The 27,739-nt window shown below is 40.7% G+C and overlaps 1 protein-coding gene across 1 annotated transcript; it reads right to left on the bottom strand.

The window, feature by feature from the left end:
- Positions 1-141: 141 nt before the first annotated feature.
- On the bottom strand, positions 142-27,529 carry LOC110955114 (transmembrane protease serine 9-like). The gene is given in 20 exon segments (XM_051941491.1): positions 142-1,627; positions 5,012-5,109; positions 5,236-5,489; positions 5,830-6,001; positions 6,168-6,478; positions 6,480-6,660; positions 6,902-7,170; positions 7,798-7,963; positions 8,136-8,156; positions 10,851-10,992; positions 18,956-19,351; positions 20,209-20,306; positions 20,432-20,685; positions 20,885-21,056; positions 21,227-21,590; positions 23,019-23,164; positions 24,627-24,889; positions 25,148-25,313; positions 25,432-25,452; positions 27,472-27,529. Coding segments are annotated over 20 exon segments (4,047 nt in total). The 3' UTR covers positions 142-1,132.
- Positions 27,530-27,739: the final 210 nt, after the last annotated feature.

The raw sequence follows: 27,739 nt of genomic DNA, 5'->3' as shown, positions 1-27,739 counted from the left end.
CAGCAGATTTCACAACACCAAATGCATGATATGTAAAGATTTCACACATTTGATTGATAAAACAATCTATAATAATGCAAGTATGAGCCATTTAATTTCAGAAACCATGCAACGCCGGATCGCTGGCAACATTCACACTACTCTGATCAGTGCAACTTTCAAAGTTTTTCATTTACACCCACATTTTACACCCTCCACAGTCAAGTCCAGCTTACAAAGCCGGTGACCACGTTACAACAGAGAAGTAGGGAGGTAAAGTCTCTATTCAACAAAAAAGAAAGAAAGAAAAATAGTTTCCTAATTGCAGAAGTGTCTCATAGTTTCCAGATTTACGGGGTGAACCTGAACCACTCACTGACAACAGCTCATTTTGAGGCTCGTATTTGTGCAAACATGGAGAAATAATCCTGAATAAAGCATTTTTTTTCTCAGTTTGCCAGCTAGAATCTCAAATACATATGAACACTAATTCTAATCCGGTTTTGATGCATCTACATCCTTTTCATGGAATTTTTGCCTATTTGGCAAATGGAAAAACTTCGAACAGCTGTGAGGACATCTTTGCAGTGATTTTAACTGGTTTGCATCTCTTTCTGGTCTTCGATGATTTCTTTGCTGCTGTTTTGTGTGTTTTAGTGATTGTTTGATTGATTTGTAAACCGGACATGTCAACCATTTCTTCGAATTGACCATGAACACCATATTACCCGGGAGACTCTGGGGCCAGAAGTCAAAAATGTCTGGTACATCAACTCTGATTCTTGTGTTATCATAATCAGCCAGAAAAAAACAATAATCCAAAAAATCATTTGGAGTTCTATGACTGAAGGTTTTTTAAGTGCTCTTTGTAGTCAGCCATTCTGTAAGCTCAGCACCTCTGTGTCTGTACTGATGTTTTGACCAGGAGAAGTTCATGTCTCAATTTAAAAAGCTGCCAAAGAGGAAACAAAGAAAACTTATACTGTAGGAGAAATGAACACCTGGTTTTACCCTGCCTTTTTCACTGCTCAGCTCCTATTGGTCAATGGATACCCTCAGTATCAAGTCAATGATCAGCTGATGCAGTTTAAAGCCTGTAACAATTCTCACATTCATTTGTGCTTTGCACATCATGTAAATCAGATGAAGTTCTCTATGAGAAGAGCTGGAGACACAAGGCGAGGAAGAGGAAGTGGAAGAAGAGGAAGGAGGAAGAGTGAGCAAGAGTGCCCCTGCTGTTCAGAGTAGTGGCGGTGGTGGTGGTGTTGGTGCTGTTATTGGTAGAAGCTGGAGACAGCAGCGTGCCCAAATTTTGAGTCAGGAACTCCTGAAAGCGGCTCACTTTGCTGAAGACTTGGATGTTGTCAGCTCGAACTTCACTTCTGGTGGAGTTGGTTTGGGCAGAGTTGGTTTGAGTAGAGTTGGTTTGAGTAGAGTTGGTTTGGGCAGAGTTGGTTTGGGTAGAGTTGGTTTGAGTAGAGTTGGTTTGAGTAGAGTTGGTTTGGGCAGAGTTGGTTTGGGTAGAGTTGGTTTGGGCAGAGTTGGTTTGGGCAGAGTTGGTTTGGGTAGAGTTGGTTTCAACAGACAACACAGCCACCTGAAACCAGGAACCGCTCTGTTTACACATCAGTGGGCCGCCCTGGTCACCCTGAAGAAACCCAAAGGAGAGTTATCAGTGCTTCTAATCTCATTAGTTCCACAGAGAGAGAGACACACAAAAATGACTGAAAGGAAGAGTTTGATAATTGTAAAATACATTTCCTACTGGGAGTTTGATTTCGTTTTTGTGTTTGTCAAAAGGTGGTTAGCTTAGCTTGGCACAAAGAATGGAATCAGAGAGAAACAGCTAGCCTGGCTCTGTTTAAAGGTAACAAAAGAACGCAAAATGAAGACATTTTTTTCCTTTAAATGAATTGCCAACATTACATTATCTATCAGTCAGAAATTGTAAAAACAGAAGAATGACCAAATTTTCCACTTCCTGACAGTCATTGAACAAATCCTGTGTGACCCGTGGTTTTGTCATGAATAGCAACTAAATCTAAACTTAAAATTGTGAAATTTCACCAAAATCAACCAAAATCAAATAAATCCTGTAAAAAAAAAAAAAACTAAAATGTCTGGACTCTGTAAGTAGAGTTGAGTAAAATTAACTAAATGTCAGCTTAAAATTGATTTAAAAAATTCAAAACAAAAAAAGTTCGTTCCTCAGCAGAACTACACACGTGGACAAAATTGTTGGTACCCCTCAGTTAAAGAAGGAAAAACCCACAATTCTCACTGAAATCACTTGAAACTCACAAAAGTAACAATAAATAAAAATTTATTGAAAATTAAATAATCAAAAACAGCCATTACTTTTGAATTGTTGATTAACATAATTATTTAAAAAAACTAACTAATGAAACAGGCCTGGACAAAAATGATGGTACCTCTATAAAAGATTGAAAACTATTTGACCAGAGTGACATGATTAACTCAGGTGTGTCATTTAATTGACATCACAGGTGTTTCCAAACTCATAATCAGTCAGTCTGCCTATTTAAAGGGAGACAAGTAGTCACCCTGCTGTTTGGTGAAAAGGTGTGTACCACACTGAACATGGACAACAGAAAGCGAAGGAGAGAATTGTCCCAGGACATCCGAAAAAAAATGATAGACAAACATCTTAAAGGTAAAGGCTATAAGATCATCTCTAAACAGCTTGAAGTTCCTGTGACAACAGTGGCTCATATTATTCAGAAGTTCAAGACCCACGGGACAGTAGCCAACCTCCCTGGACGTGGCCGCAAGAGGAAAATTGATGACAAATTGAAGAGACGGATCGTTGGAATTGTATCCAAAGAGCCCAGAGCAACCTCCAAAGAAATTAAAGGTGAACTCCAAGGCCAAGGTACATCAGTGTCAGATCGCACCATTCGTCGTTGTTTGAGCCAAAGTGGACTTCATGGGAGACGACCAAGGAGGACACCACTGCTGAAAAAAACTCATAAAAAAGCGAGAGTGGAATTTGCAAAAATGCATGTTGACAAGCCACAAAGCTTCTGGGAGAATGTCCTTTGGACAGATGAGACCAAACTGGAGCTTTTTGGTAAGGCACATCAACTCTATGTTCATAGACTCAAAAACCAAGCATACGAAGAAAAGAACACTGTCCCTACGGTGAAACATGGAGGAGGCTCAGTAATGTTTTGGGGCTGCTTTGCTGCATCTGGCACAGGGTGTCTTGAAAGTGTGCAAGGTACGATGAAATCTGAAGACTATCAAGGCATTCTGGAGAGAAATGTGCTGCCTAGTGTCAGAAAGCTTGGTCTCAGTCGCAGGTCATGGGTCTTCCAACAGGACAACGATCCAAAACACACAGCCAAAAACACCCAAGAATGGCTGAGAGAAAAGCGTTGGACTATTCTAAAGTGGCCTTCTATGAGCCCAGATCTGAATCCCATTGAACATATGTGGAAGGAGCTGAAACATGCCATTTGGAGAAGACACCCATCAAACCTGAGACAACTGGAGCTGTTTGCTCATGAGGAGTGGGCCGAAATACCTGTTGACAGCTGCAGAACGCTCATTGACAAATACAGAAATCGTTTAATTGCAGTGATTGCCTCAAAAGGTTGTGCAACAAAATATTAAGTTATGGGTACCATCATTTTTGTCCAGCCCTATTTCATTAGTTTGTTTTTTTTAAATAATTATGTTAATCAACAATTCAAAAGTGATGACTGATTTTGATTATTTAATTTGCAATAATTTTTTATTTATTGTTACTTTTGTGAGTTTCAAGTGATTTCAGTGAGAATTGTGGGTTTTTCCTTCTTTAACTGAGGGGTACCAACAATTTTGTCCACGTGTGTATGAGGCTACGAATGATTCAGCTGTGACCTGTGACTACTACTACTACTACTACTACTACCACTACTACTGATAACAATAACAATAATAATAATAATTAGTACTAGTAGTCATAGTATATGGGGTTGTATCCCAAATCTAAGTTCAAGTTTTAGAAATTTCAACAAAATCACTTAATTTTAAATGCCTCGTTAAAAAAGTCATCAAAAACTAATCACTTCTATCCAGTTGTATTAAACACTACAGTTCTGAGCTCCTCAGCACAAAAGGTTCTCCAAGGCTGACTCAACAGTAAAAAAATTCAGAGTTTTCGCTTGAAGTGCAGGCAGTGTTTCCTCAGAGCAGAGAGGAGACGATTAGACTGACTGACGGGAAATTCAAACATACAGATCAATAAAATAAATGCAGCATGGCTCAAAAACAGTGAACAGAGGAGCAAGCTGATGGAAGATACATTCAGCATGGTGAAATAGGTAACTAGAGATGTTGTGCAGAGTGGTTTGAAAAAATTTGCAGAGATTGTACTAATGTAGGGCTGCACAGTGTATCAGTGGTTAGCACTGTCGCCTTGTAGTTAGAAGATTCCCCTGTTTGTGTCCCGGCCTGGGTCTGGGATCTTTCTGCATGGAGATGGCATGTACTCCCTGTGCATGTGTGTTTTTTCTGGGTACTCCAGCTTCCTCTCGCAGTCCAAAGACATACTGTGATTCTAAATTGGCCGTAGGTTTGAATGTGATTGTTGGTCTCCATATGTAGCCCTGTGACACACTGGTGACCTGTCCAGGGTGTCGTCTACCTTCACCCTAAGTCAGCTGGGATAGGCTCTATCCCCCTCGTGACCCTAATGAGGATTAAGCGATGCATAGATAATGGATGGATTAATGGTAAATGGTCTGTATTTATATAGCACTTTACTATACCTGCAAGGTGCCTAAAGCGCTTTACATGATACGTCACGTTCACCCATTCACACACACATTCACACACTGATGGCGTGTGTGTGTATATATATATATATATATATATATATATATATATATATATATACACACATGAAGGGCCAGTACTGGTGACACCAGTGGACTTGAAAACATGTTAATTGCAGGTTTCAATTTCTGATGTAAAAATGAGCTGTCAACAAATAGTGTGTAGCAGTTATAATAATAATGTCATTTACCTGCTCCACTGTAAAATTTCCTGTACAAATGTTGTCACTGGATGACGCGTTCCCACAGTCTACTGTTGAGGTCTGGAACTCCTGCAACACTTGCTCCTCTGAAGTTAGGAAGAGAAAAAAAACTGTGATTATACAGCATTGATGTGCAGCAGTGTACATGTTTAACCTGAACAGGTGGACTGATGCAGAACTTTCCTGTGACAGCCGTTGTGTTGTGGACTCACCTCCTCCTCGTCCGGAGCTCCAGCCCGCGGCCCAGCACACTGTGCCCACGGCAAAGGTTTGCCCACTGTCCAGGCAGATGGGCTGGATGTAGTCGGACAGGGTGGGTTGACCTGACAGGGTCAGCACTGCGATGTTGGATCCGTTCAGGTTGCTCAGAGTTATATTTGTCACATTCATCGTCACCTCAAATGGGTTGGATCCGTTCTGCCTCAGACGACCCAGCACTACAGTCCAGTCAGACGCTACAGGGGGGCTGAGGAAAGGAAAATGAACTGAACTCAAAACATGATGATAACAACTTAAAACCATGGCTGCACCTTCACAGGTTCATTTCTCATAGTTAGCGTGGACAGAGACAAACCAGCAAAGTCCATCTGTGGCTCCAAGATCACTGGTCCCACTGAACTCTTTGAAAGCACTTCACTACAGTTTCATGTTTAAAAGTCTTGGTATTTTTCTGCAATTTTAGTTGTTTTGCATCTCTTGGTTCTCATTTTGTCCCTTTATGATAATTTTACAACTCATTTGCATCTCAGTTGCTTGTTTTGTGTCTCTTTTGTGTCACAGTGGGAAACAGGACAAACTGATCTCACCTTGAGAAGCATTTGGCGTCACTCATCACAGAGTCCACGGCCACCAGAGTCCCACCACACACATGACTTCCATTCTTCTGCAGACTCGCCATCCACGGCCACAGGCCTTCTGTCACCACTGAGTTTCCCCCCAAAATACGAGGATTCCTCGGAGCTTGTCCACAGACCACCGCTGGAGAGAAAAGTCAAAGGTAGACACAGTGAAAATCAGACCTCTGAGACTCAGATTCCAGATACCAGATGACTTCTATAAAGAGATCAGGAATTACATGAACTGTTACTCTGTATAAAAAAATCAAAGGGTTGTTAAGAATCAAAAGTATGGGACTGACAGGCACTCACGTTTGGGTGTGGTGGTTGGAGGGGGGGGGTTGTAACTGGCGGCAGGCCTGGACAGGTGACGTTGAGGTCACTGTCAGTCCCTGTGGACCTGAAGGTGATGAAGCCCGTCTGGTTGTTGGTGATCTGTTCATTAATCCAGCTCTGGAATCGAGACGCTCTGGTGTAAACTCCTGGGAACCTAGCATCGGCACAACCAATTCCAAAACTGACGATACCGACAAGAATCCATCTATCGCCTTGCTTAACCACCAGCGGACCTCCTGAATCCCCCTGACAAAGTAGAAACAGTTAGTTACAGAGCAAACGGAAGTAAAACCTGACTCAAACAGGTAAAGGTGATCACCTGACAGGCGTCCCTCCCTCCTTCAGATAAGCCGGCACACAGCATGTTCTCAGTGATCCGACCAACTCCATAGTTGCAGTTACACTGTCTGTTTCCCACAATCGGCACCTGCACCTCCATCAGATTTTGTGGAAAAGGGTTGCTCACTAAGGAAACAAATTCAGCTCTGAGTGTTTATGTTTTGCATATTTGTGGTCATTTAGTATTTAGTGCTGGTCATTTTGTGCATTTCAAGTTTGTTTTTTTTCAAAACTCAGCTTGCATTGTTTGGCATCTGTTGTGTTCATTTCACATCTCTTCTTCACTGGTTGCATCTCGTTCTGTTTGTGTTGCTTCTCTGGGTTATTTACTTATCTGAATATAAATGTAAACTCCCGAATAACCTACCTCCAGATGCAATGGTGCCATAGCCAGTGACCCAAGTTTCGACGCCAGCGTGGAAGGTGCTGCCTGAGGCTGCCACGCAGACGGGCACAATGAATGTGGTGAAATTAACAGGTGATGAGAGCCTCAGGAGGGCGATGTCGTTGTCAAAAGTTGTGGGGTTGTAGTTGGGATGGCTGATGATCTCTGCTACTGTCCGATCAACCTCGTTGGGATTGGTCCCCTGCTGGCTCTGACGACCCATAAACAATCGCACACTGCTCGCGCTGGTACTGGAGGTCACAAAAAATAAAAAAAATTTACATGCTTGTTTTCCACTGAAAATGGGTGGAAATTTATAAACCTCCATCCGAATTGTCAAAAATATGTAATTTATTGGGCTAGTGAGAAGTCATGACTGATTAAGCTGTGACCAGCAGTTTTGTAGGAGAGTTTTCAGGTGAACTTCATGCTGTGTTCACACAGAGCAAAGATGAGACGACCAGAGAGGCTCAGAAAAGAAAAGATTCTGGTTCAAAAAAGAACAATGCATAATCAAAGTATTCAAGCCGCTTTGGAGTTTTCCCTTTTATTACTTTTTATTTTACAATTTCAAAAAAAAACAACTTCCTGTTGTCAAAGTGAAAATTGATTTTAATGTTCTCTTCAGACTGCATCAGGTTGTCCTCCAGGACTTCTCTAGACTTTGCGGCCTTCATTTTGTCCTCTACCTTTCCAAGCCTTCCTGGACCTGCTGCTGAGAAAAGGTCCATGATGCTGCCACCACCGTGCTTCACAGTGGTGGGATTTATGACATTATTCTTTACAAAAGTCAGAGAAATAGAAGGGTAATGAAACTGTCCTGAAAAAAAACAGTGGATGTTTGGGTGAACATGCTTTGGTTGACCGTATGTGCTCACCTTGCGAAGCAGTGAGCAGCACTCACCACCCACTGGTTGTTAATGAGGGATCCTCCACAGAACTGAAACCCTGACAGTGTGTTCACGCTGACCTGCCAGGGCCAGAAACCTTCAGGGGCAACTTCTCCTCCAACAATCCTGGTGTTGAGAGTGGCCAGACCACAAACTAAAGACATTAGAAACACATAGTGAGAAACACTCTGCCTTCAGTCTGGGGTTTAAGTTTGATAGAAATTATTAACAATGCGAAAATATAAACATTTCTATTTGACCAAAAATATGTGTTTGAAATTTCACAAATGACAAGATAGGGATTATCAGAGGAAGCTTTGACTTACCGTTTAGCTGTGACTCAGACTCTGAAAAACAGAAAATAATAATAAAACAAAATCTTAAAACAATGACTATGGTTAGTTTATTGTCTGTAATAACAGTGGGATAGTCGAGTGTCTGTGGTTAGTTTACTGACACCAAGACTGCAATTCAGTCTATTCCACACCAGATTACATTGCGCTTATCTGTAGTGTTGATGTTAATTTAATCATTTTATGGAGGCTTGCAGCTGTGAAATTAAGGGTTTCTTTGTTCGTTTCCTTCAGCAACATATTCACAAAAATAGTATCCCCCTCTCTACAGCGGCCTCCAGTGCTTGGATACCGACACCAACAGTTCATTAAAAAATGAAAATCTAAGTGAAAGGTCATAGAAATGCCGATTTCTTTGGTTAGGGTGACTCCAGCTGGAGGCTCTACTGTTTGGCTTCAGGGTCAGGATGGGAGGCTCAAGCCCCATCCCTGCTGAAAACATTGTTCTGAAACTCTGTGTTGCCCTCTAGCTGCTCCAAAATGTCATGGTACACATCCACACAGCAGGTCTTTGGGTCCTCAGATTGCAGTTTGGGCACCAACTTCACGCAACTCTTCCACATTTTTTCCAAGTTTTCCCATGCTTTTGATTTGTCTGGCCTGCTTTGTACGTAACAAGTGACACAGAGAGGTCGCCGATGCCTCGTCTGTTCCTGCTTTTCAGAGGGCTGCTGATGCCTCCTCTGTTCTTGTCCCTGCCTCTGAGTCAGCTGACGCCATCTCTTCCATTCTGAAATGTGCACCTAGGTCATCCAACGTTAAGTTTAGTGACCTGCTTCTTTGTTTTCCTTGAATTTCCCTCGAGATTAATAAAGTATCTATCTATCTATCTATCTATCTATCTATCTATCTATCTATCTATCTATCTATCTATCTATCTATCTATCTATCTATCTATCTATCTATCTATCTATCTATCTATCTATCTATCTATCTAGCGAGAGGTCGGTATGAAGGTGTTAGGAACAGGGCCAAATGGTCTGATTGTCCGAGGTAGGGGTGAACTTTGTTGGCACCTTTGAAGTTATTATAAACCTGGTTCAGTGTTTTTTTTACTATGTGTTCCCATGTGGATGTTTTTGTGGAATTTGGGCAACACAGACTTCAGGTTTGTAAAGTTAAAATCCCCTGCCACACTGATGAAGCTGTCTGGTAATCTGTCCTGTCATTCATTGACTGCCTCATGCAGTCTGCTCGTGGCCCATGGGTGAACACAGCAAAAATCCACAGCGCGCTGTGTTCACGACTGAGATGGAGTGGTTTGCATTTTATCATCAGGAACTCCAAGTCTGTACAACTGTGGCTCTCTATGACAGTAACATCAGTGCAACAATCTTCTCTCGCAAAACATACACATCTCCTTCCTTTATTTACATTTAATTGCAGTAATTAATTTATTTAATTAGAGGAGGCATACAGTCATGGACTTGGGTTTCGGTTTCTGAGTTTGGTTTGTTCCTGAGATTCATTCCTGTGGTTTCCTTTTCTGTGTTTCCTGTATCTCAGCTTGTGTCTGTTTCTGTTCTTTGTCTGTCTCGGCTTTTGATTGAAACTATTTATTTCACCTGTGTCTTGTCTCCCCAATCAACAGCTCTGTCTTTGTTGGTTTGTCCTGTTCCTTACCTTGTTTACCTTCCATATGTCAGACCTTCTGTTTACCTGCCTGAATTCTTCCCTATGTACTTTTGCCTCTGGTTAGAACATTTAGTTCTTTTGAGCATTTTGTGTTTCTTTTTTTTTCTTTTTTTTTGCTGTAAGTTAAAGGATTACTTTTGTTGTATTTTTGGATGTTTGGTTAATTTTTGCCAGTCCTCATTCTTTTCATTTATCTGGACTGTGAATTTTTTGTATCAGCATTTTTGATCAAAGCTCACTTTGTGTTTCTTGGTGTCTGCACTTGAGTCCTGAAGTCATTGATCCATGATGCAAATAGAATAAAATTCCTTCTCCTGCTTCAACATTCAATATTCAAGATTTTTTTGTACACATAAACAGACAGCTGAGGCACATAGGAATTCTTGTGTGGGGTTTTCTTGGAAGTCGAGTTAAAAAAAAAAAGCACAAACCTTTCGTGAGTCCAGTCCAAAACAAGAGCTTCCTGATGCCACAAAAATGTGTACTTCAGTTTCAAATTGCTCGAATCTTGTGGTGATTTTATCAAGTATATCAGGTGCTGTCTGAGTTTTACACTGAACTTCAATCATGTGTACGTGATGAATCTTTAATCCTGAAAACTAATGTCGATTTGTAAAATCAATGGATAAACTTATGATTGTAATTACAACTGTTAATTTTAGATGTTTTCAAATTTGAATTTTTACAAATAAATTTACAAAAAATATACATTTTGTGTTATTTTGTATTAGAAATATAAAGTCACAGTCTGTTTTTGTCATCTTACTAATATTTGTACATCTGTCACATAAAAAGGAACATTTTCATATAATTACAGTTTTTTTTCTTCTACTGTATAACCAACAAAGGCATTTGGAGATTTTACTCAACCTGAGTAAAGATATTCTCACTTTATTTTTACCTTCTTTACTTAATTTGCTCTAAATATTTTTGCTCTCTGTGTGACTGGATTTGCACGTCTCCCTGTGTTTACCTTAATACTACTTTTTCTGAACTCAATGATTGGACGAGCTCCTCAGTAGCGCTACCTGATCAGGTGTGTGATTTTCTTACCTGGCAGCAGCAGAATCAGCAGCACAGTTGTCGCACAGATCACCTTGTAGAAAGCCATGATTGTGAATCCATCGCAGCAAATCTGCTCCTGCATAAATAACCTTCTTCTGCCCTCCCTCCATCTGGAACACGCCTCTCTTTCCTCTTACATGACAAACACTGTCATCTGTCCCACGACACACCCAACAACTCACCGCAACTCACCTGTTTGTCCTCATATCAACCATGTCAAAGTCTCTTTGTACTCAAGTATTGTTCTGTAAAGGGCCTCAGTGTTTCCTACACTTCTACTCCACTACTTTTCGTACATTTTCCACCTTTTGTCACCCCTGTTGTAATTAGTAACTTTTCAGGCTTATGATTAATTGCTGACCTCACATGAGATAACAGTGCACGGTTACAGATTAAACCATTTTTGATTTTCACTGGCCTGTTGACACATTTCAAATGTCTGAGATTTGTCTAGTCAAAGAGACATTTCCTATGTCACGCGGAGTTTCACTTACATAACTGACTGTGGTCACTATTAGAGAAAAAGCTCGTGTAAAAATGACTTGAGACAAACATACAAGTTCATTTTACTGTATGTCACATATCAGATAGAATATATGAAGTATAACGTCAGTTTGAGGCTGTCAGATTGTAGAATGAATGCGAAACTTTATTTAAATGAATTCTGATTTGTAGATGTGAGTCGCAGCACCCAAAGGTGAAGGAAAGGAGCTCATAATTCTCTTGAAATAATTTTATCTTGAAGAGTCATGGTGCCTTTGTGGTTGCCACTCCTGTTCACAGATTGATTCAGATAGCATTTTATCATCGTTGATTGAATTTAAGTCTCGTTAAAGCTCGTGTCCGGAGTCTAACTTGTCCTAATACCAAAATAACATGAATCTGCTAGGACGAACGAGTAAAGTTTCAATATGTGATTACACTCGTGTATCCCTCTCGATGACGTTGTTTATCAAACTTAGTGCATTTACGCGTTTATATGTGTTACATTGTTTATTTATTTCTATCTAGAGTTCAGAATTGCATGACTCCTCTGACGAAGAGTATGTCCCAGACGGCCCAACATCTTCCTCCAGAGGTCGGGCATCTAAACGAAGCCGTCAGGCGGGCTATGGAGGCCGTGGTCGGGGAGCGACGCGAGCACCCCGAGCCAAAAAACGTCCTGCAGTCTCTTGGCCTGACAAGCCGTGGGATTGGTAACTTTTCTGGAAGTTGCTGATCCCTGATGCTCTCTCCTCCACAAGCAAAACAAATGTACGCGCGGTTGCGTAGTGCGTAGCTCGCCCACCTCTGCATGGGCTTGCTTGCTGTGCGCGTAACCGTTGATTGACAGCATGACAAAGCTGAAGCTTGAACTTGATTGGTCGGCAGCGACCGGCGCTTTTTGGAATAACATGGGGGTCTATGAGAGGAAGGCGGAGCTCATGAATAAATTTTCATATCGCGTCATACTAACATTATATTATAGTATCGAACTAGACTAACACATTTAAGCTTTGTTAAACAATGATACATAAATTGAAAACAAACGGAAACTCCGGACACAAGCTTTAAGAAGTCGGGTTTAAAAAGTGAAGGATTCCACCACAAAAAATAGGTATTTTAGGTAGCTTAATAGCAAAGAAATAATAACAGTAATAATTATATAAATCAGCCTTTAAACAGGATAAAGTGTTGGTTAACACTGACTTTAACAAAGTCCAGACAAAGCTTTATAGCATTTTAACACTCTGGCCTCTGCGTAAGCTGATGTGTATGAAAATAAACAAGTACATTTAATAACTTGTAAGCTCAGTGGTTGTATCTTTGATCTTGGTTGTCTGGATTTACCCGGTTTAACTGGTTCTGCATAGTTTTGTTGCTGTCCTTTCCTGGAGCAGTGCGTCAAAATGACTTTGCACTTCTGCATACCAGCACATTTTCCAGTAAGCATACCTTTACATAACCCTTCCTTGTTGACCCAAGCATGAAATGTCTAACTTGCAGATCCAGGGGTCTGTTCCGTAAAGCGAGTTTACTAAATAATCCAGACTTAAAACTGTCTAACTGTCAAGCTAACTATGGTTAACTGGCAGACTAATTGGCTGACTAACTGTCAGGCTAACTTTCAAACTAACTGTCAGGCTAACTGTAAGGGGAACTTTCAAACTAACTGTCAGGCTAACTCTCAGGCTAACTGTCAGGGGAAAAGAAAAGAAATCTGATTTCTTGCCAGCAAATTTAAACATCATGAGATTAATTGTCAAAATTGCTTTAACGAAATCAATCCAGTATGACAATCACAACGTTGAGTCACAGATGCCTAATAAGCAAACATGTGGTTTAGATAGACTAGTCATCTTTTCTAAGGACTCATCAAAGACTGATTTCATTAGCCGCTGGAATGTGGTCGGATAATTCTTTGATCAAGTGCGCGTGACATTAAAATGAAAAAACCCAGAGTCATTGTCTTTATTATCAGGAGTCATGGCTACTCAGTAGCATCCACTGACAGAGAAAAGGGTGGTTCCAGGAAGACATTCAGACTAAACATTAAGTTAATGTTTGGAAGAGGCGTCTCTTTCATTGCCAGACAGGTAGCACTGTAGATAGTGTCTTGCACAACAGCAGTTCTTCCAGTTTGATTGGGACAAGCAAAAACTGTCGGATCTGTTCCTTTTCCGCATCTTGCAAGTGAGCATCTGACACCACAATGTTGATGTAATCAAGGCTCCAAACAAAGAATGAGAGGAGGAGTGGAACTTGTCAGTGACAAGTTGTGAGTTGGGTTTTTATTTTTCATTTGCTTGCTTTTATTTTGTGGTCTCTGTTATGGAGAAGGTTAGCATTAGCTAGTTGACATGGGTAAGTAATGAAGGGGATGGACTTAAAACCTTCTACCTTATCAGCCACATTTATTATTATTACAGTGCTAAAAATGGAATCCACACCAAGAACCATAAGTCTGACCTGAGCACAGCTATAGGTAGAGTGGATGCTTGTCCTTGAAGATCCACAGCAAAGTTTTCCCATCCAGTGCCAGATACTGAGGATCTTCTGCCCATGATAGAAGGTCAGACTTTGACCCTTTTAGTTTCACCCAGAGATACTCATGAATGAGAGTGCAACTAGCTTCAGTGTCAAAAACAGCTTTACCATGTGCTCATGGAAACTGGAACAATGACTTTGAACAATGAGTGGATTGTATTTTGTGCGTGAACTTAACTCACTTGATGCTTCCTGCACTTGTTGGGATGTCAGCTTAGTGTGCATTTTTAAGATTTCAGAACTGATACTAAACATTTTTAGGCATCCACCAAGATGGTTTGGACACCTAATGTTGTTGAAGATTAGTAGAACTGAAAAATTTGGACCTTGAACTCAGCTGGACGTTCCAACAAGACAATGACCCCAAACACACATCGCAAGCGGAAAAGAAATGGTTCAATCTGTTGTAGAATGAAGGTACTAGACGGGCCTCCCAAAAGTTCTGACTTTAACTCATCGAGAACCTATAGACTGATAAAGAAAGTCTGAGTCAGAAATTCAATCAAATCCAAATTCAAAGAACTTAACTTTTCCATTAGGAACTTTATTTGTACCAGAGCATCTGTGTGTACACTGTACATAGAATTAATGTACCCAACAACTTAAGAATAAACACAAGCAATATACCATAGACACAACACATCCAACATACCAGAGATAGTAGATAAAAGACTGGTAAAATTTAAGATTAAAAAGAATATGTTATCCTTACAAAAGTGCAGTGTACCAAATACACAAATAATTAAAAGGTCCTGAAAAGTTAAGACCTCCCAATCAGTGCAGTCCAAACAGACCTGTTGACTCTCGGCCACATTATCATCCCCCTCTCTCACCAGCTTCTTGCCTACGTCTTCTCTCGACAGTTTCATGTGGAAGGCAGGGATCAGATGAACAACATTATGGTCTGCATTGCTGACAGGTGGTTTTTGTTTGCTTTTTTTGCATTCTTCACATTCCCATGGCAGAGATCGATCGTTGTATCGCCTCTGGTTGTACATGTGACATACTGTTGATAAGTTGGGAGTGTCGTAGTTAGCCTGCAGACATTAAAGTCCCCTAAAATCAAAACAGGGGCTTCTGAAGATTCACATTCAATCTGATGAACAGACGCAGCTATGGCCTCTGTATGACATTGCCAGAGGGGGGGATGTAAACAAGTACTATCGTCAGCTGACTTAACACCTGAGGGATGTACTTGGATCTGAAGGACACAACCAGCAGCTCTAGATCAGGTGTACAACAGGAGAATTTGATGTCAGCAATTCTGCCCCAGTTCTGATTAAAGTACACACACAACCCACCTCCACGTTTCTTCCAGCGGCTCAAAGACAGACAACACATTTAGTTGAACTACACCAATTCTGTCCAGAGGAGTTAAAGATAAACCAGAAGCTCGTAGACAGAAACCAAAAGAACCGAACTCAGATGAAAAAGGACATTGAACCAAATATCAGCTTTTCTGTTTGTATATTTATGATCCCACTGATTTAGTTATGTTTCCAGAAGATCTGCAATATATCTATAAAAGAACCAAAATATACCATTATTATTTTGTGACAAAGACATATATGTTTCAATGATTCCATCACAGAAAATTTAGAGTTATGGGAGTCATTGGAAACTCAAACACTGCCATGATATACATAGTCTTTAGCAGTGGATGAAATTTTTTTCACAACTGTACCTGTGTGTGATTAATAATGTTTGAATGTGGATCTGTTGTTCCAAACCACAAACTTTCCAGCGGCAAAATGTGTTCAGGATCACTGACTCTGATAAATAACATTCCTAAGCTGCACAGTCCAACCAGTTTTAATCTCTGTACAGTAGAGTAGAACGAACACGTCAGGTTTTCCAGCTGTGTTAGTGGCCGGACACACCGACAATTTCTTTCAACATTAGAACATAAATGGTCATTTCCTACATTTCAACCTCTGAACTCTGAGTAGTTTTAGGGGCGTTTTTTATTTGTTTGTCTGTCGGGTTTTAAATGACCTTTTTCCTCATTTTTGTTCCTCGTTTTTCATCACAATATAAAGTCCCGTACTTCTATGGGAAAAAAACTCGAAAAAATTCGAATCATCGTCTCATGCTTTGTTTTATTGATCCAGTATGTTCTAGTTTCCTCTCGGTCTCTCTGATCATCTCCTCTCTGCTCTGTGGAAACACTGCCTGCAGTTCTTCTGAAAACTCTTGGATTTTTTTTGTTGTGGGTCACATCTGAGTGGAGAACCAGTTGTGTCGAGGAGTTTAGAATTCTGTTTCTAGAAAAATCTGGTGTAAGCAGTTTATTTTTGAAATTTTTTTTTCTTAATGAGACGTAAAATGAAGCGATTTTTGATACATTTCACAACCTCATGCTTAGATTTGGTTGTTTATTACAACAGAACCACACTTCTTCTATTACTACTTAAAAATGATGATAATAATAATACGTTTTTTATTTGACAACAAATTTACAATGTAATGAAAACAAATTCAAACATAAAAACGACCCAAAGCATGCAATACACGATAAAATAATTAAGTCAATTTTTTTGTTAATATTATAAAACACATTCAAGACAACAGCTGTTACCTCTAAAAGCCCTGAAGCAAAAATACATTTGACGACTGTCAGAAAGCTGAAAATCAAACAGTTGATGATATGTGCTCTCATTCTTTCAACAAAACAAAAAACATAACAGAATTAACCTAATCAGGACATAAAATCTGATGCTTCTATTATCTCATTTCTTCAGTGTAAATAGCAAAGATGTGAGTCAGAAGAGCAGTTGAACTGCATTCCGAGCTGGTTTAGAGCTTGGAGCTCCCTCTGCTGGAAATCCCATTCACATAACACCTGAACTGTTCTTACCTGTACAGCCCAAATGTTACATTCATGGTTTTCAGTTGGAAACATCCATCCATCCATTCTCTATACACCGCTTTATCCTCACTAGGGTCGCGGGGGGGTGCTGGAGCCTATCCCAGCTGACTCGGGCGAAGGCAGGGGACACCCTGGACAGGTCGCCAGTCTGTTGCAGGGCTACATATACAGACAAACAATCACACTCACATTCACACCTACGGGCAATTTTAGAATAACCAATTAACCTCAGCATGTTTTTGGACTGTGGGAGGAAGCCGGAGTGCCCGGAGAAAACCCACGCATGCACAGGGAGAACATGCAAACTCCATGCAGAAAGATCCCAGGCCCACCCCGAGATTTGAACCGGGGATCTTCTTACTGGAAGGCGAAAGTGCTAACCACTACGTCACTGTGCAGCCCAGTTGGAAACATCGCTAGTGTCCATCTCCATCGTGTTATCAGACATTTTCTCTCAAGTGTTATGTATTTGCCACTTATCACTAAACTAATTTGTAGCTTTCCAAAATACTAGATTTTTTTGTGAATGATTTTTTGTTTTCAGTGTGACTGAATGGAAACATAGATCTAAACTGCTTGACTTGTCCATTTAAAGTTAAAAAAAAACTGTCCACAATGACTGAAAATGTGTTCAGAATAACAAAAATGTGTTAGAAATAAATCAAAAGCCAAACTTCAGGAGATTAAACAATCTGTAATTATGTGCAACTGAACAGTAAACACACCCACACATCTTAAAATGTTTTTTCTTGGTATGAAACAACTCCAACATTGATGTGCTTCTCATAAATGCAATCACAACGTAGCGGAAGATGTAACTTCACTTAAAAGCAGGTTATCACATCAAACAGACAACATGTACAGAACACATATTCATAGGTTTGAGGGGAAAAGCAGATGATATTTTTCCCTCAATATTTATAACATGTTCAGTTTTCTTCTGACAGTAAAGATTCAAAAAGAAGAATTATCGTCCAAATTAAATAATTACAGTGCAGCGGAAGTATACACAGAGCAAATACTGTCAGTAAATATGAAGTGCATTGTTTTTCAGATAGGAGTGGTACAGCAGCTGTCTGATTATATGAGGTAGACTGTATTCCTAAAACCTCCAAATTCTGAAACAGCAACTGTGCAGTATATAAGGAATCCATGCATCTTATCATTGCATCTGTTTAAAGAATCTACAATAATTCAGGTGTGATTTACGGTGCATCAGAAACCATGAAATGCCGGATTGCTGGGAAACATTCACACACATCTGTTCAGTGCAGGCGAAGCTTTCAAAGTTCTTCATTTACACCCACATTTTTACACCCTTCAAAATAAAGTCCAGCTTACAAAGCTAGTAAACATGCCAAGTAATAGTGAGGTGAGAAGGGGAAAAAAAAAAATCACATTTCTCTTGTGCGAATGTGTCGTCTGTAGTGTCCAGATTCCCAGAGTGAACCTGAGCTACTCAGTGACAATTAGAGCTCATTTTGCAGTTCTTGATTCTGCTCACATGGGGAAATATTTCTGAATAAAGTGGATTTTTTTTTCTCAGTTTGTCAGCTAGTGTCTCAAACATCCAAATCTCTTCCTTCCTTCTATCACTGATTGCATCTGTATCCCTACCATGGAATTTCTGACATTTGGCAAAAGGTGAATTTTCTAACAGAACTGTGCAAAATGCATGCGTGGGACATCATTTATAAGTTAACATCTTGTACTTTATGAAAATGTGCATGTTTGCTATGAAACTAAGACATAATCTGAACGAAATCAGTTTAAACATGGTTCCACAAAGGTAATTAGGTTAATATTGCACTGAGTTGAGAGTTAACATTGCATATTCTGCTTCCAAGCCGTCTCTTTGCTGCAGTTGTAGTAGTGGTTCTTTTTTCCTGCCCGTCAAGGAAAAAAACAGAACAAACAGAAACCTGAACGCCTGGTTCAACCCCGCCTACTTCAGTACTCAGCTCCTATTGGTCAACAGATAGTGTCAGAATCCACTCAATGATCAGATGATACAGCTTAAAGCCTGTAACATTTCTCATATTTAAGGCTGCTCACATTCATTTGTGCTTCTCACATGTAAATCAGCTGAAGTTCTCTATGAGAAGAGCTGGAGACCCAAGGCGAGGAGGAGGAAGTGGTGGAAGAAAAAGAAGAAGAAGGAGGAGGAAGAGTGAGCAGGAGCTCCCCCGGTGGTCACAGAAACAATGGCAGCTGCATTGGCGTTTGTGTTGTTGGTGGTGTTTGTGCTGTTGGTAGTCGTGAAGGTGATGGTTGTTGTGGTACTGTTGATGGTCACGATGGTGTTGATGGAGTTGTTGGTGGAGGCTGGAGACAGCAATGTACCCAGAGTCTGAGTCAGGTAGTTCTGGAAGTGGCTCACTCTGGTGAAGACTTGCAGGTTGTTGGCTCGAACTTCCCGGGTCAGTCTGACTCTGGTGGAGTTGATTTGAGTCAAACTGATTCTGGTGGAGTTTTCCTCGGTCAAGATGATTTCATTGGAGTTATCTTCGATGGAGTTGTTATCAATCGATAATACAGCCGCTTGGAACCAAGTGCCCTCCTCTTTACACATCAGCGGACTGCCAGAATGACCCTGAACAAACCCGCAGGACAGTTATCAGTGTTTCTAATCTTACTCGTCTCACAGAAAGAGTTTCCTTTCCTTCTTGTATTTATCTCATATTGCAGAGTCTTAACTCTAATATTAAAATTAGCCAGGTAAATTTACAATGTTGACTTGTGCTGAGAATATGAACATAGCTCTCCCTGGTACCCCATATTCTTGCAGTACCTTCCACAAGGCCCCTCAAAGGACATCATCATAAGCCTTTTCTAAATCAACAAAACACATGTGGACTGGCTGGTTGAACTCCCATGACCCCCTCATTAGCTCTGCAGGGTAAAGTTGTTCAACAGTTTGTTGGAGCCTCTCTTCTAGCACCCTGGAGTAAACTTTCCAAGGGAGGCTGAGAGGTGTGATACCCCAAAATTGGAGCACACTCTCCAGTCTCCCTGTATAAAAATGGGAACAAACACCCCGGTCTGCCACTCCACAGACACTGTCACCAATGTCCATGTGATGCCGAAGAGATTTGTTAACCAAGACAGTCCAGCAAAAGGTTCTTGCCTACCTCAGTGACCTCTACCATGGAAATTTGCAAAGGATGTGTTAACAGGGTGGAGGTGTTTCTGAAAGTGCTCTTTCCAGCACTCAACCATCTTCCCAGTCAGGGTCAGCAGTTCTCAGCCCAGGCTGGACTCGGCCAAGGCTAAGCCCCGCGTCCCCTTCCTTAGGGGTTCAATAGTTTTAAAATGATTGTTTAGTTCTATCTCATTGTGGTCAGTTTTTAGCACTTTTTGGTCTTTTTGTGCATCTTTTCACTCCTTTTTTCTCATTTCTAAACACATATCAACCAAAGCAGTATAATAATAGGAATTGTTATTAATCACCTGCTCCAGTGTAAAATTTCCTGTACAAATGTTGTCACTGGATGACGCGTTCTCACAGTCTACTATTGAGGTCTGGAACTCCTGCAACACTTGCTCCTCTGAAGTTAGGAAGAGAAAAAAACTGTGATTATATAACATTGATGTGCAGCAGTGTACATGTTTAACCTGAACAGGTGGACTGATGCAGAACTTTCCTGTGACAGCCGTTGTGTTGTGGACTCACCTCCTCCTCGTCCGGAGCTCCAGCCGGCGGCCCAGCACACTGTGCCCACGGCAAAGGTTCGCCCACTGTCCAGGCAGATGGGCTGGATGTAGTCGGACAGGGTGGGTTGACCTGACAGGGTCAGCATTGCGATGTTGGATCCGTTCAGGTTGCTCAGAGTTATATTTGTCACATTCATCGTCACCTCAAATGGGTTGGATCCGTTCTGCCTCAGACGACCCAGCACTACAGTCCAGTCAGACACTACAGGGGGGCTGAGGAAAGGAAAATGAACTGAACTCAAAACATGATGATAACAACTTAAAACCACGGCTGCACTTTCACAGGTTCATTTCTCATGGTTAGTGTGGACAGAGACAAACCAGCCCAAAGTCAAACCAAACCAAACCATCTCAGTTGCTTGTTTTGTGTCTCTTTTGTGTCACAGTGGGAAACAGGACAAACTGATCTCACCTTGAGAAGCATTTGGCGTCACTCATCACAGAGTCCACGGCCACCAGAGTCCCACCACACACATGACTTCCATTCTTCTGCAGACTCGCCATCCACGGCCACAGGCCTTCTGTCACCACTGAGTTTCCCCCCAAAATACGAGGATTCCTTGGAGCTTGTCCACAGACCACCGCTGGAGAGAAAAGTCAAAGGTAGACACAATGAAAATCAGACCTCTGAGACTCAGATACCAGATGTCAGATGACTTCTATAAAGAGATCAGGATTTACATGAACTGTTACTCTGTATAAAAAAATCAAAGGGTTGTTAAGAATCAAAAGTATGGGACTGACAGGCACTCACGTTTGGGTGTGGTGGTTGAAGACGGGGTGGTTGTTGGAGAGGTGGTGGTTGGAGAGGGTTTAGTTGGTGGAAGGGTGGTAATTGGAGAGGATATTGTGAGGGTAGTGTTTGGAGGGAGGGGCGTTGTAACTGGCGGCAGGCCTGGACAGGTGACGTTGAGGTCACTGTCAGTCCCTGTGGACATGAAGGTGATGAAGCCCGGCCGATTGTTGATGATCTGTTCATTAATCCAGGTCTGATACCTGGACACTTTGGTGTAAACTCCTGGGAAGTTTGCCTCGGCACAACCATATCCAAAACTGACGACGGCGCTAAGAATCCATCTATTGCCTTGCTTAATCACCAGCGGACCTCCTGAATCCCCCTGAAACAGTTACAGAGCAGATGAGAAGGAAGTACAGTAGCTATAAAAATGTTCATTCCTTTGGAAGATTTCCGTTTTATTAAATTACAAAATTGAACCATGGTCAATTTAATTTGGCTTTTTTTTTTTTTCAAATGGAGGTCATTTGAGGTCAGTGAATGTGTCTCAGTGAAGTATGTAGTACAAAGACTCCTGTATTTGGAAGGTTCAGTCACTGGTTGATCAGTACACCATGGAGACTTAAGAACACTCCAAGAAACTCTGGGAAAAGATTGTTGAACAGCATCTGTCAAGGGAAGATATAAGAACATTTCCAAGTCACCGAATATCTCTTGGAGTAACATTAAATTCATTATTAAGAAATGGAAGGAATGTGGAACACGAGTAAATCAGACTAGAGCAGGATGTCCTCAAAAACTGAGAGCCCAAGAAAGAAAGAGACTAGTGAGGGAGGAAACCAAGACAACTATGACTCCTTTGAAGTAGTTAAAAGCTTCAGCAGCTGAGATGGGAGAGACTGTTCATGAAACAACTGTTGTCTGTTCTTCACCAGTCAAAGCTATATGGAGACAAAGAGAAAGACTCTGTTGGAAAAAGCTCAAATTAAATCTGGACCAAAAGACGTGGGTGATTCTGAAGTCAACTGGAAAAGGGTTTTTTGGTCTGAGGAGACCAATATGGAGCTTTTTGACCATTAGACTAGATGTTGTGTTTGGCAGACACCAAACAATGCACATCATCCCAAAGACATCATTTCCACTGTGAAGCATGGTGGTGGCAGCATCATGATGTTTCTCAGCAGCAGGTCCTGGAAGACTTGTAAAAGTAGGGGTAAATGAATGTAGCAAAGTCTAGAGAAATCCTGGAGGACAACCTGATGCAGTCTGAAGAGAACTGAGACTTGGAGAAGATTTGTTTACAATCAAGACAAAGACCTGAATCATTCAGCCAATGCTACACAGAAATGGTTTAAAGACAATAAAATTAATGTGCTGGAGGCCAAGTCAAACATCAGTCCAACTGAAAATTTGTGATCGGACTTTAAAAGGGCTTTTCACTCACAATCCCTGTGTAACCTGACAGTTCTGAAAAGAATAATGAGGTAAAGCTGCAGTGTCCAGATGCTTAGGCTGACTGAGACCTATCCACACAGGCTCAATGCTGTAACTGCTGTTAAAGCTGCATCTATTAAATACTGACATGAATGGAATGAACTCAACTACTTCTTGTCCATAATACATTTTTAATTAACTAACATTACATTGTAGAAACCTGTCTTCACTTGGACATGAAAGACTTTTTTTTTTTTTAATTGTCAAAAAGCCAAATTAAATTGGCCATGATTCAATGTTGAAAAGGAGAAAACCTGAAGGTGAATACTTTTTGTCAGCTCGGTAAAACCTGGCTCAGACAGGTAGAGGTGATCACCTGACAGGAGTCCTTCCCTCCTTCAGGTAAGCCAGCACACAGCATGCTCTCAGTGATCCGACCAACTCCATAGTTGCAGTTACACTGTCTGTTTCCCACAATCGGCACCTCCACCTCCATCAGGTTTTGTGGAAAAGGAGGTCTCACTAAGAAAGCATAAACTTAGTTTAATAAACAACACATTCATCAACAGCTCCATGGACATTTCCTGGACTTTTTGTGGGCCTTTAAGATCCCTTTGTAACTCTTGTTTTTGTTAGCTTGAATCTCTTTGTGGTAATTTTGCCCCTTGGCAGCCATAGTAGTGGCCCTTCATATGTCTGAAAAGTGGCTTCATCTGTATGCATTAAATTGTCATCTACTTGTGTATATCTTTGTTAGGTTCTCTTTCTTTATGTCAGCTTTTAAAAATCTTTTTCTGAGCCATCTGCGTTTCTTCATTGTTGTTTTGCATGTGTATATTTTACATCTCACCAAGTCAATTTTAATCTCTTTCTGGACTTTCTGTGCGTCTTTGCAGTCAGCTTTCATCTATCTGTGCTCATTTTACATGTGTTTTTCTATTGTTTGTACCCTTTGCAGTTGCTCTGAGTCTCTGTGATCATTTTACACTGAGTATACATTTTGTATGTTTTATCTGTGCAATGAACTATTATCCATTTGTGCTCTTTTTGTATCTCTCTGTCGTTACTCGTGTCTCTGCATTACTTCAGGGTCTTTTTGTCCCTCTGTGCAGTTGTTTTAGGTGTATTTGTGTTTATTTTATGTACTTTTTTCCATTGGTTTGCATTTTATTGAGGTTATTTTGTGTGTCTTTGCTGTTGTTTTGTCTCTGTGTGCGTTGGTGTTGCACCTGGTTGTGTTCATTTTCCATCTCATTTTCTTTGTTTGATTCTCTTTGTGGTTGTTTTGTACTTTTGCAGCTATTTTACTTGTGCTAGTAGCTCCTTTTGGATGTTTTGGAGAAGTTTTATCTCTGTTTGCATTGAATCAGTATAATATATTGTTCTGTGTTTTTGTCTCTTTTGTGGTCCTTCACTGTCTCTTTACTGTTTGGGTCTATTTTACATCTCATTTTAGCTGGTTCTGTCTCTCGGATCAATTTGCATCACTTTTTGGTCTTTCTGTGCGTCTTTGCAGTTGTTTTATGCCTATTTCCATTAATATTACAACTCTTTTTAATAAGTTTTACGCATCAGTCTGTCCATTTTGTTTCTCTTTGATGTTTACTTGACCCCTTTACGCCTATTGTCGCGAATTCACAACATACCACTTTCATTCAGATTGCAGCTGAGATAGCGCATCCATTCTCCCAATGCCAGTTTGTGCATGTTCAATACGTACCTCAGAACCTTTTGCAAGCACTGGTTTCTCGTAGGACCGGTCGAGTGTGACCTAATTATTATATATCTGTTATTATTATTATTATCATTATTATTATGTATCTGTTCTTTGTTTAGTAGATAAATTAACAATCGCCACTTATTTTAGCATCAGCTGGAAAGCAAAAACACACAAAAATGTTTTTTTATTTAATTTTAAATAAATTCATGCATCAAGGGGTAAACTGAACACTCTCAGATGTAACCTGCTGGCTTTATGACCCACCTCCAGATCCAGTGTTGCCCCAGCCGGTGATCCAGGTATTAACGCCAGTGTGGAAGGTGCTGCCTGAGGCTGCCAGGCAGACGGGCGCAATGTAGGTGGTGAAAGCCACAGATGATGAGAGCCTCAGGAGGGCGATGTCGTTGTTGAGAGTTGAGGAGTCGTATTTGGGATGGATGATGATCTGTGATACAGTCCGAGAAACCTCGTTGGGGTTGGACCCCTGCTGGCTCTGACGACCCATATACACAATCGCACTGCGCGCTCTGTTCAGAAAAGAAGAAGACACTGAGACATAGACAAATGAAAACAACAAAACAACAGAAAAAATGACATTTCAAGTGACATTATCAGCAAAAATTAGGTCAAGTTTAACACTGACACGGAAGGGAATTTTTGAAAGCAGTTCAAATGTCTGGAGAAGTGAAGACAGAGTTTGTTGGAAGGTTCTTTAGTCTTCATGATGTAGTTCTGTCCAGGAGTACTGATCCACCACCAGTTCTACAATGACTGTAGTTCATCACCTGGAGAAGCAGTGAGCAGCACTCAGCACCCACTGGTTGTTAATGAGGGATCCTCCACAGAACTGAAACCCTCCAAGTGTGTTCACGCTGACCTGCCAGGGCCAGCTACCTGGAAGAGCATCTTGACCTCCAACAATCCTGGTGTTGAGACTCGCCAGACCACAAACTAAAGACATTAGAAACACATAGTGAGCAACACTCTGCCTTAAGTGTTTGGCACTAATAATGGGCTTCGTATTTCACAAATAACAAGATCATAACAACCAACTGAAGCTTTGACTTACCATCTAGCTGTGACTCAGATTCTGAAAAATAGAAGACAGACACAAAATCATGAAACAACAAATCTAAAAAAAAATCTCAAAAATATGCTGAGGTTAATTGATTTTTCTAAATTGCCTGTAGGTGCGAATGTGAGTGTGACTATTTGTCTGTATATGTAGCCCTGCAACAGACTGGTGACCCGTCCAGGGTGTCCCCTGCCTTTGTCCCAGGTCAGCTGGGATAGACTTCAACCCGAATGAGGATTAAGCGGTGTATAGAGAATGGATGGATGGATCGTTCAGGATGAGAATCAGCACCTCCAAGTCTGAGGCCATGGTTCTCTACTGGAAACCGGTGGATTGCTCCTCGTGGGTTAGGGAGAGGTACTGTCCCAAACGAAAGATTGTAAGTATCTTAGGCTCTTGCTGACTCGCTTAGTTCAGCATCAGCAGTAATGTGGCCGTTGTACCGGACTGTTATAGTGAAGAAAGAGCTGAGCCAGAAAGTGAAGCTCTCGACTTACCAGTCCATCTCCGTTCCAAACCTCACGTATGATCATGAGCTCTGGGTAGTGACCGATCTATGAGGCTGTGGATACAAATGGATCAAACGAGTTTTCTCCATACATTTTCTGGGCCCAGCCTCAGAGATAGAGGAAGGAGCTCAGACATCTGGAGGGAGCTCCAAGTAGTATCGCTACACTTTGTGTTGAAACAATCCTGCTCAGGTGGTTCACGTGTCTGATGAAGATGCCTCCTGATTTACTTCCTTTGGAGGTTTTCCAGGCACCTCAGAGGAGACCCTGCAGTAGACCCAGAACTCACTAGAGGGATTATATATCTCATCTGGCCTAGGAATGCTATAGAATCCCCAGGAAGAACTGGAAAATGTTGCTGGGAAAAGAGATGTTTGGAGTGATCTGTTTGGCCTGCTGCCACCACAAACCGAGATAGATAGAAGTTTCCATTTAGAAAGATTTCTAAATAATTCAGTTTCATCACTAAAAACAGTTGCACCAACAACCATGAATACATGCCAATAAAATGTTTAATGACATTTGTAAACAATGGCTTTTACTGTACAAAGTATATAAAGGACAAAACAAAAGCAGAAGGTAACGCAACAAGGATTAAGAAAAACAAGTTAAAACAAAAAGACTACAGATGCAAAATGCATTGTACATACAAGTAAACACAAATAAAATAACTGGAGCAGGAAAATCTAAGTTGTCCAGTCATATAGCATGTTTAAAACAAGGTATTTAGGTTTTACCCTACAACGTTTTATAAAATGAAAAATTACCTGACTGATTTAAATATTAAAGTTAAAACTCTACAATAATGTATACATGTTTATCTGAAAATATTAAATATAGAGGTAAAACCCTACAATATTATAAAAAAAACACAAATTTATCGGAATCATTTATTCATCATTTAAATATTATAGACCGGATGAGATTAAGACCCTTAAAAAGTATACATGGAAAACCCAGTGAATTCAAAACAGAGAGGAAAAACTTCTAACAGGAATAATAGCAGAAACTTTTCTAACCCTGAAATCTTCTTGAATAAATCTTGATTTATTATTGAAGAATGCAGAATGTAAATAGTAATAAGAGAGTTTTAGCGAGGGACGGGTGGATGGAGATGGTGTTTGATAGGACAAATATCACAAACTTAATCCTCCTGTTTCCTAAATCTCACATGTGATCATTTAATCTTAGAACAAAGCTGCTAATGAAGCTGAAATAAGTTGAGTCAAGAGTTTCTAAATGCAGAAAAAAGTTATTTCATTAGGGTATTCTCCTTTTTGTTCCGCTACAGTTATCTGACAAATGCATTTATTCTTCACTAAAACAAACAAAGGCATTTTGAGATTTTACTCCACCTGAACAAAGTTTTTCTTACTTCATTTTTCCTTTTGATCAAAATATTTTGCTCTCAGTGTGACCACATTTGCATGTTTCCCTGCGTTTCCATTACTACTACTTTTTCTGACCTCAGTGATTGGACGAGCTCCTCAGTAGCGCTACCTGATCAGGTGTGTGATTTTCTTACCTGGCAGCAGCAGAATCAGCAGCACAGTTGTCGCACAGATCACCTTGTAGAAAGCCATGATTGTGAATCCATCACAGCACATCTGCTCCTGCATAAATAACCTTCTTCTTCTGCCCTCCCTCCATCTCAAACACGCCTCTCTTTCCCTCTTACATGACAAACACTGTCATCTGTCCGACGACACGCCCAACACCTTACTGCTCCTCACCTGTTTGTCCTCACACCAAACATGTCAGAGTCACGTTGCTGTTCTTTGAGGAATCTGAAT

Source organism: Acanthochromis polyacanthus, chromosome 21 (assembly GCF_021347895.1).
Source record: "Acanthochromis polyacanthus isolate Apoly-LR-REF ecotype Palm Island chromosome 21, KAUST_Apoly_ChrSc, whole genome shotgun sequence".
Lineage (NCBI taxonomy): Eukaryota > Metazoa > Chordata > Actinopteri > Pomacentridae > Acanthochromis > Acanthochromis polyacanthus.
This window is presented reverse-complemented; position numbering and strand designations above follow the sequence as displayed.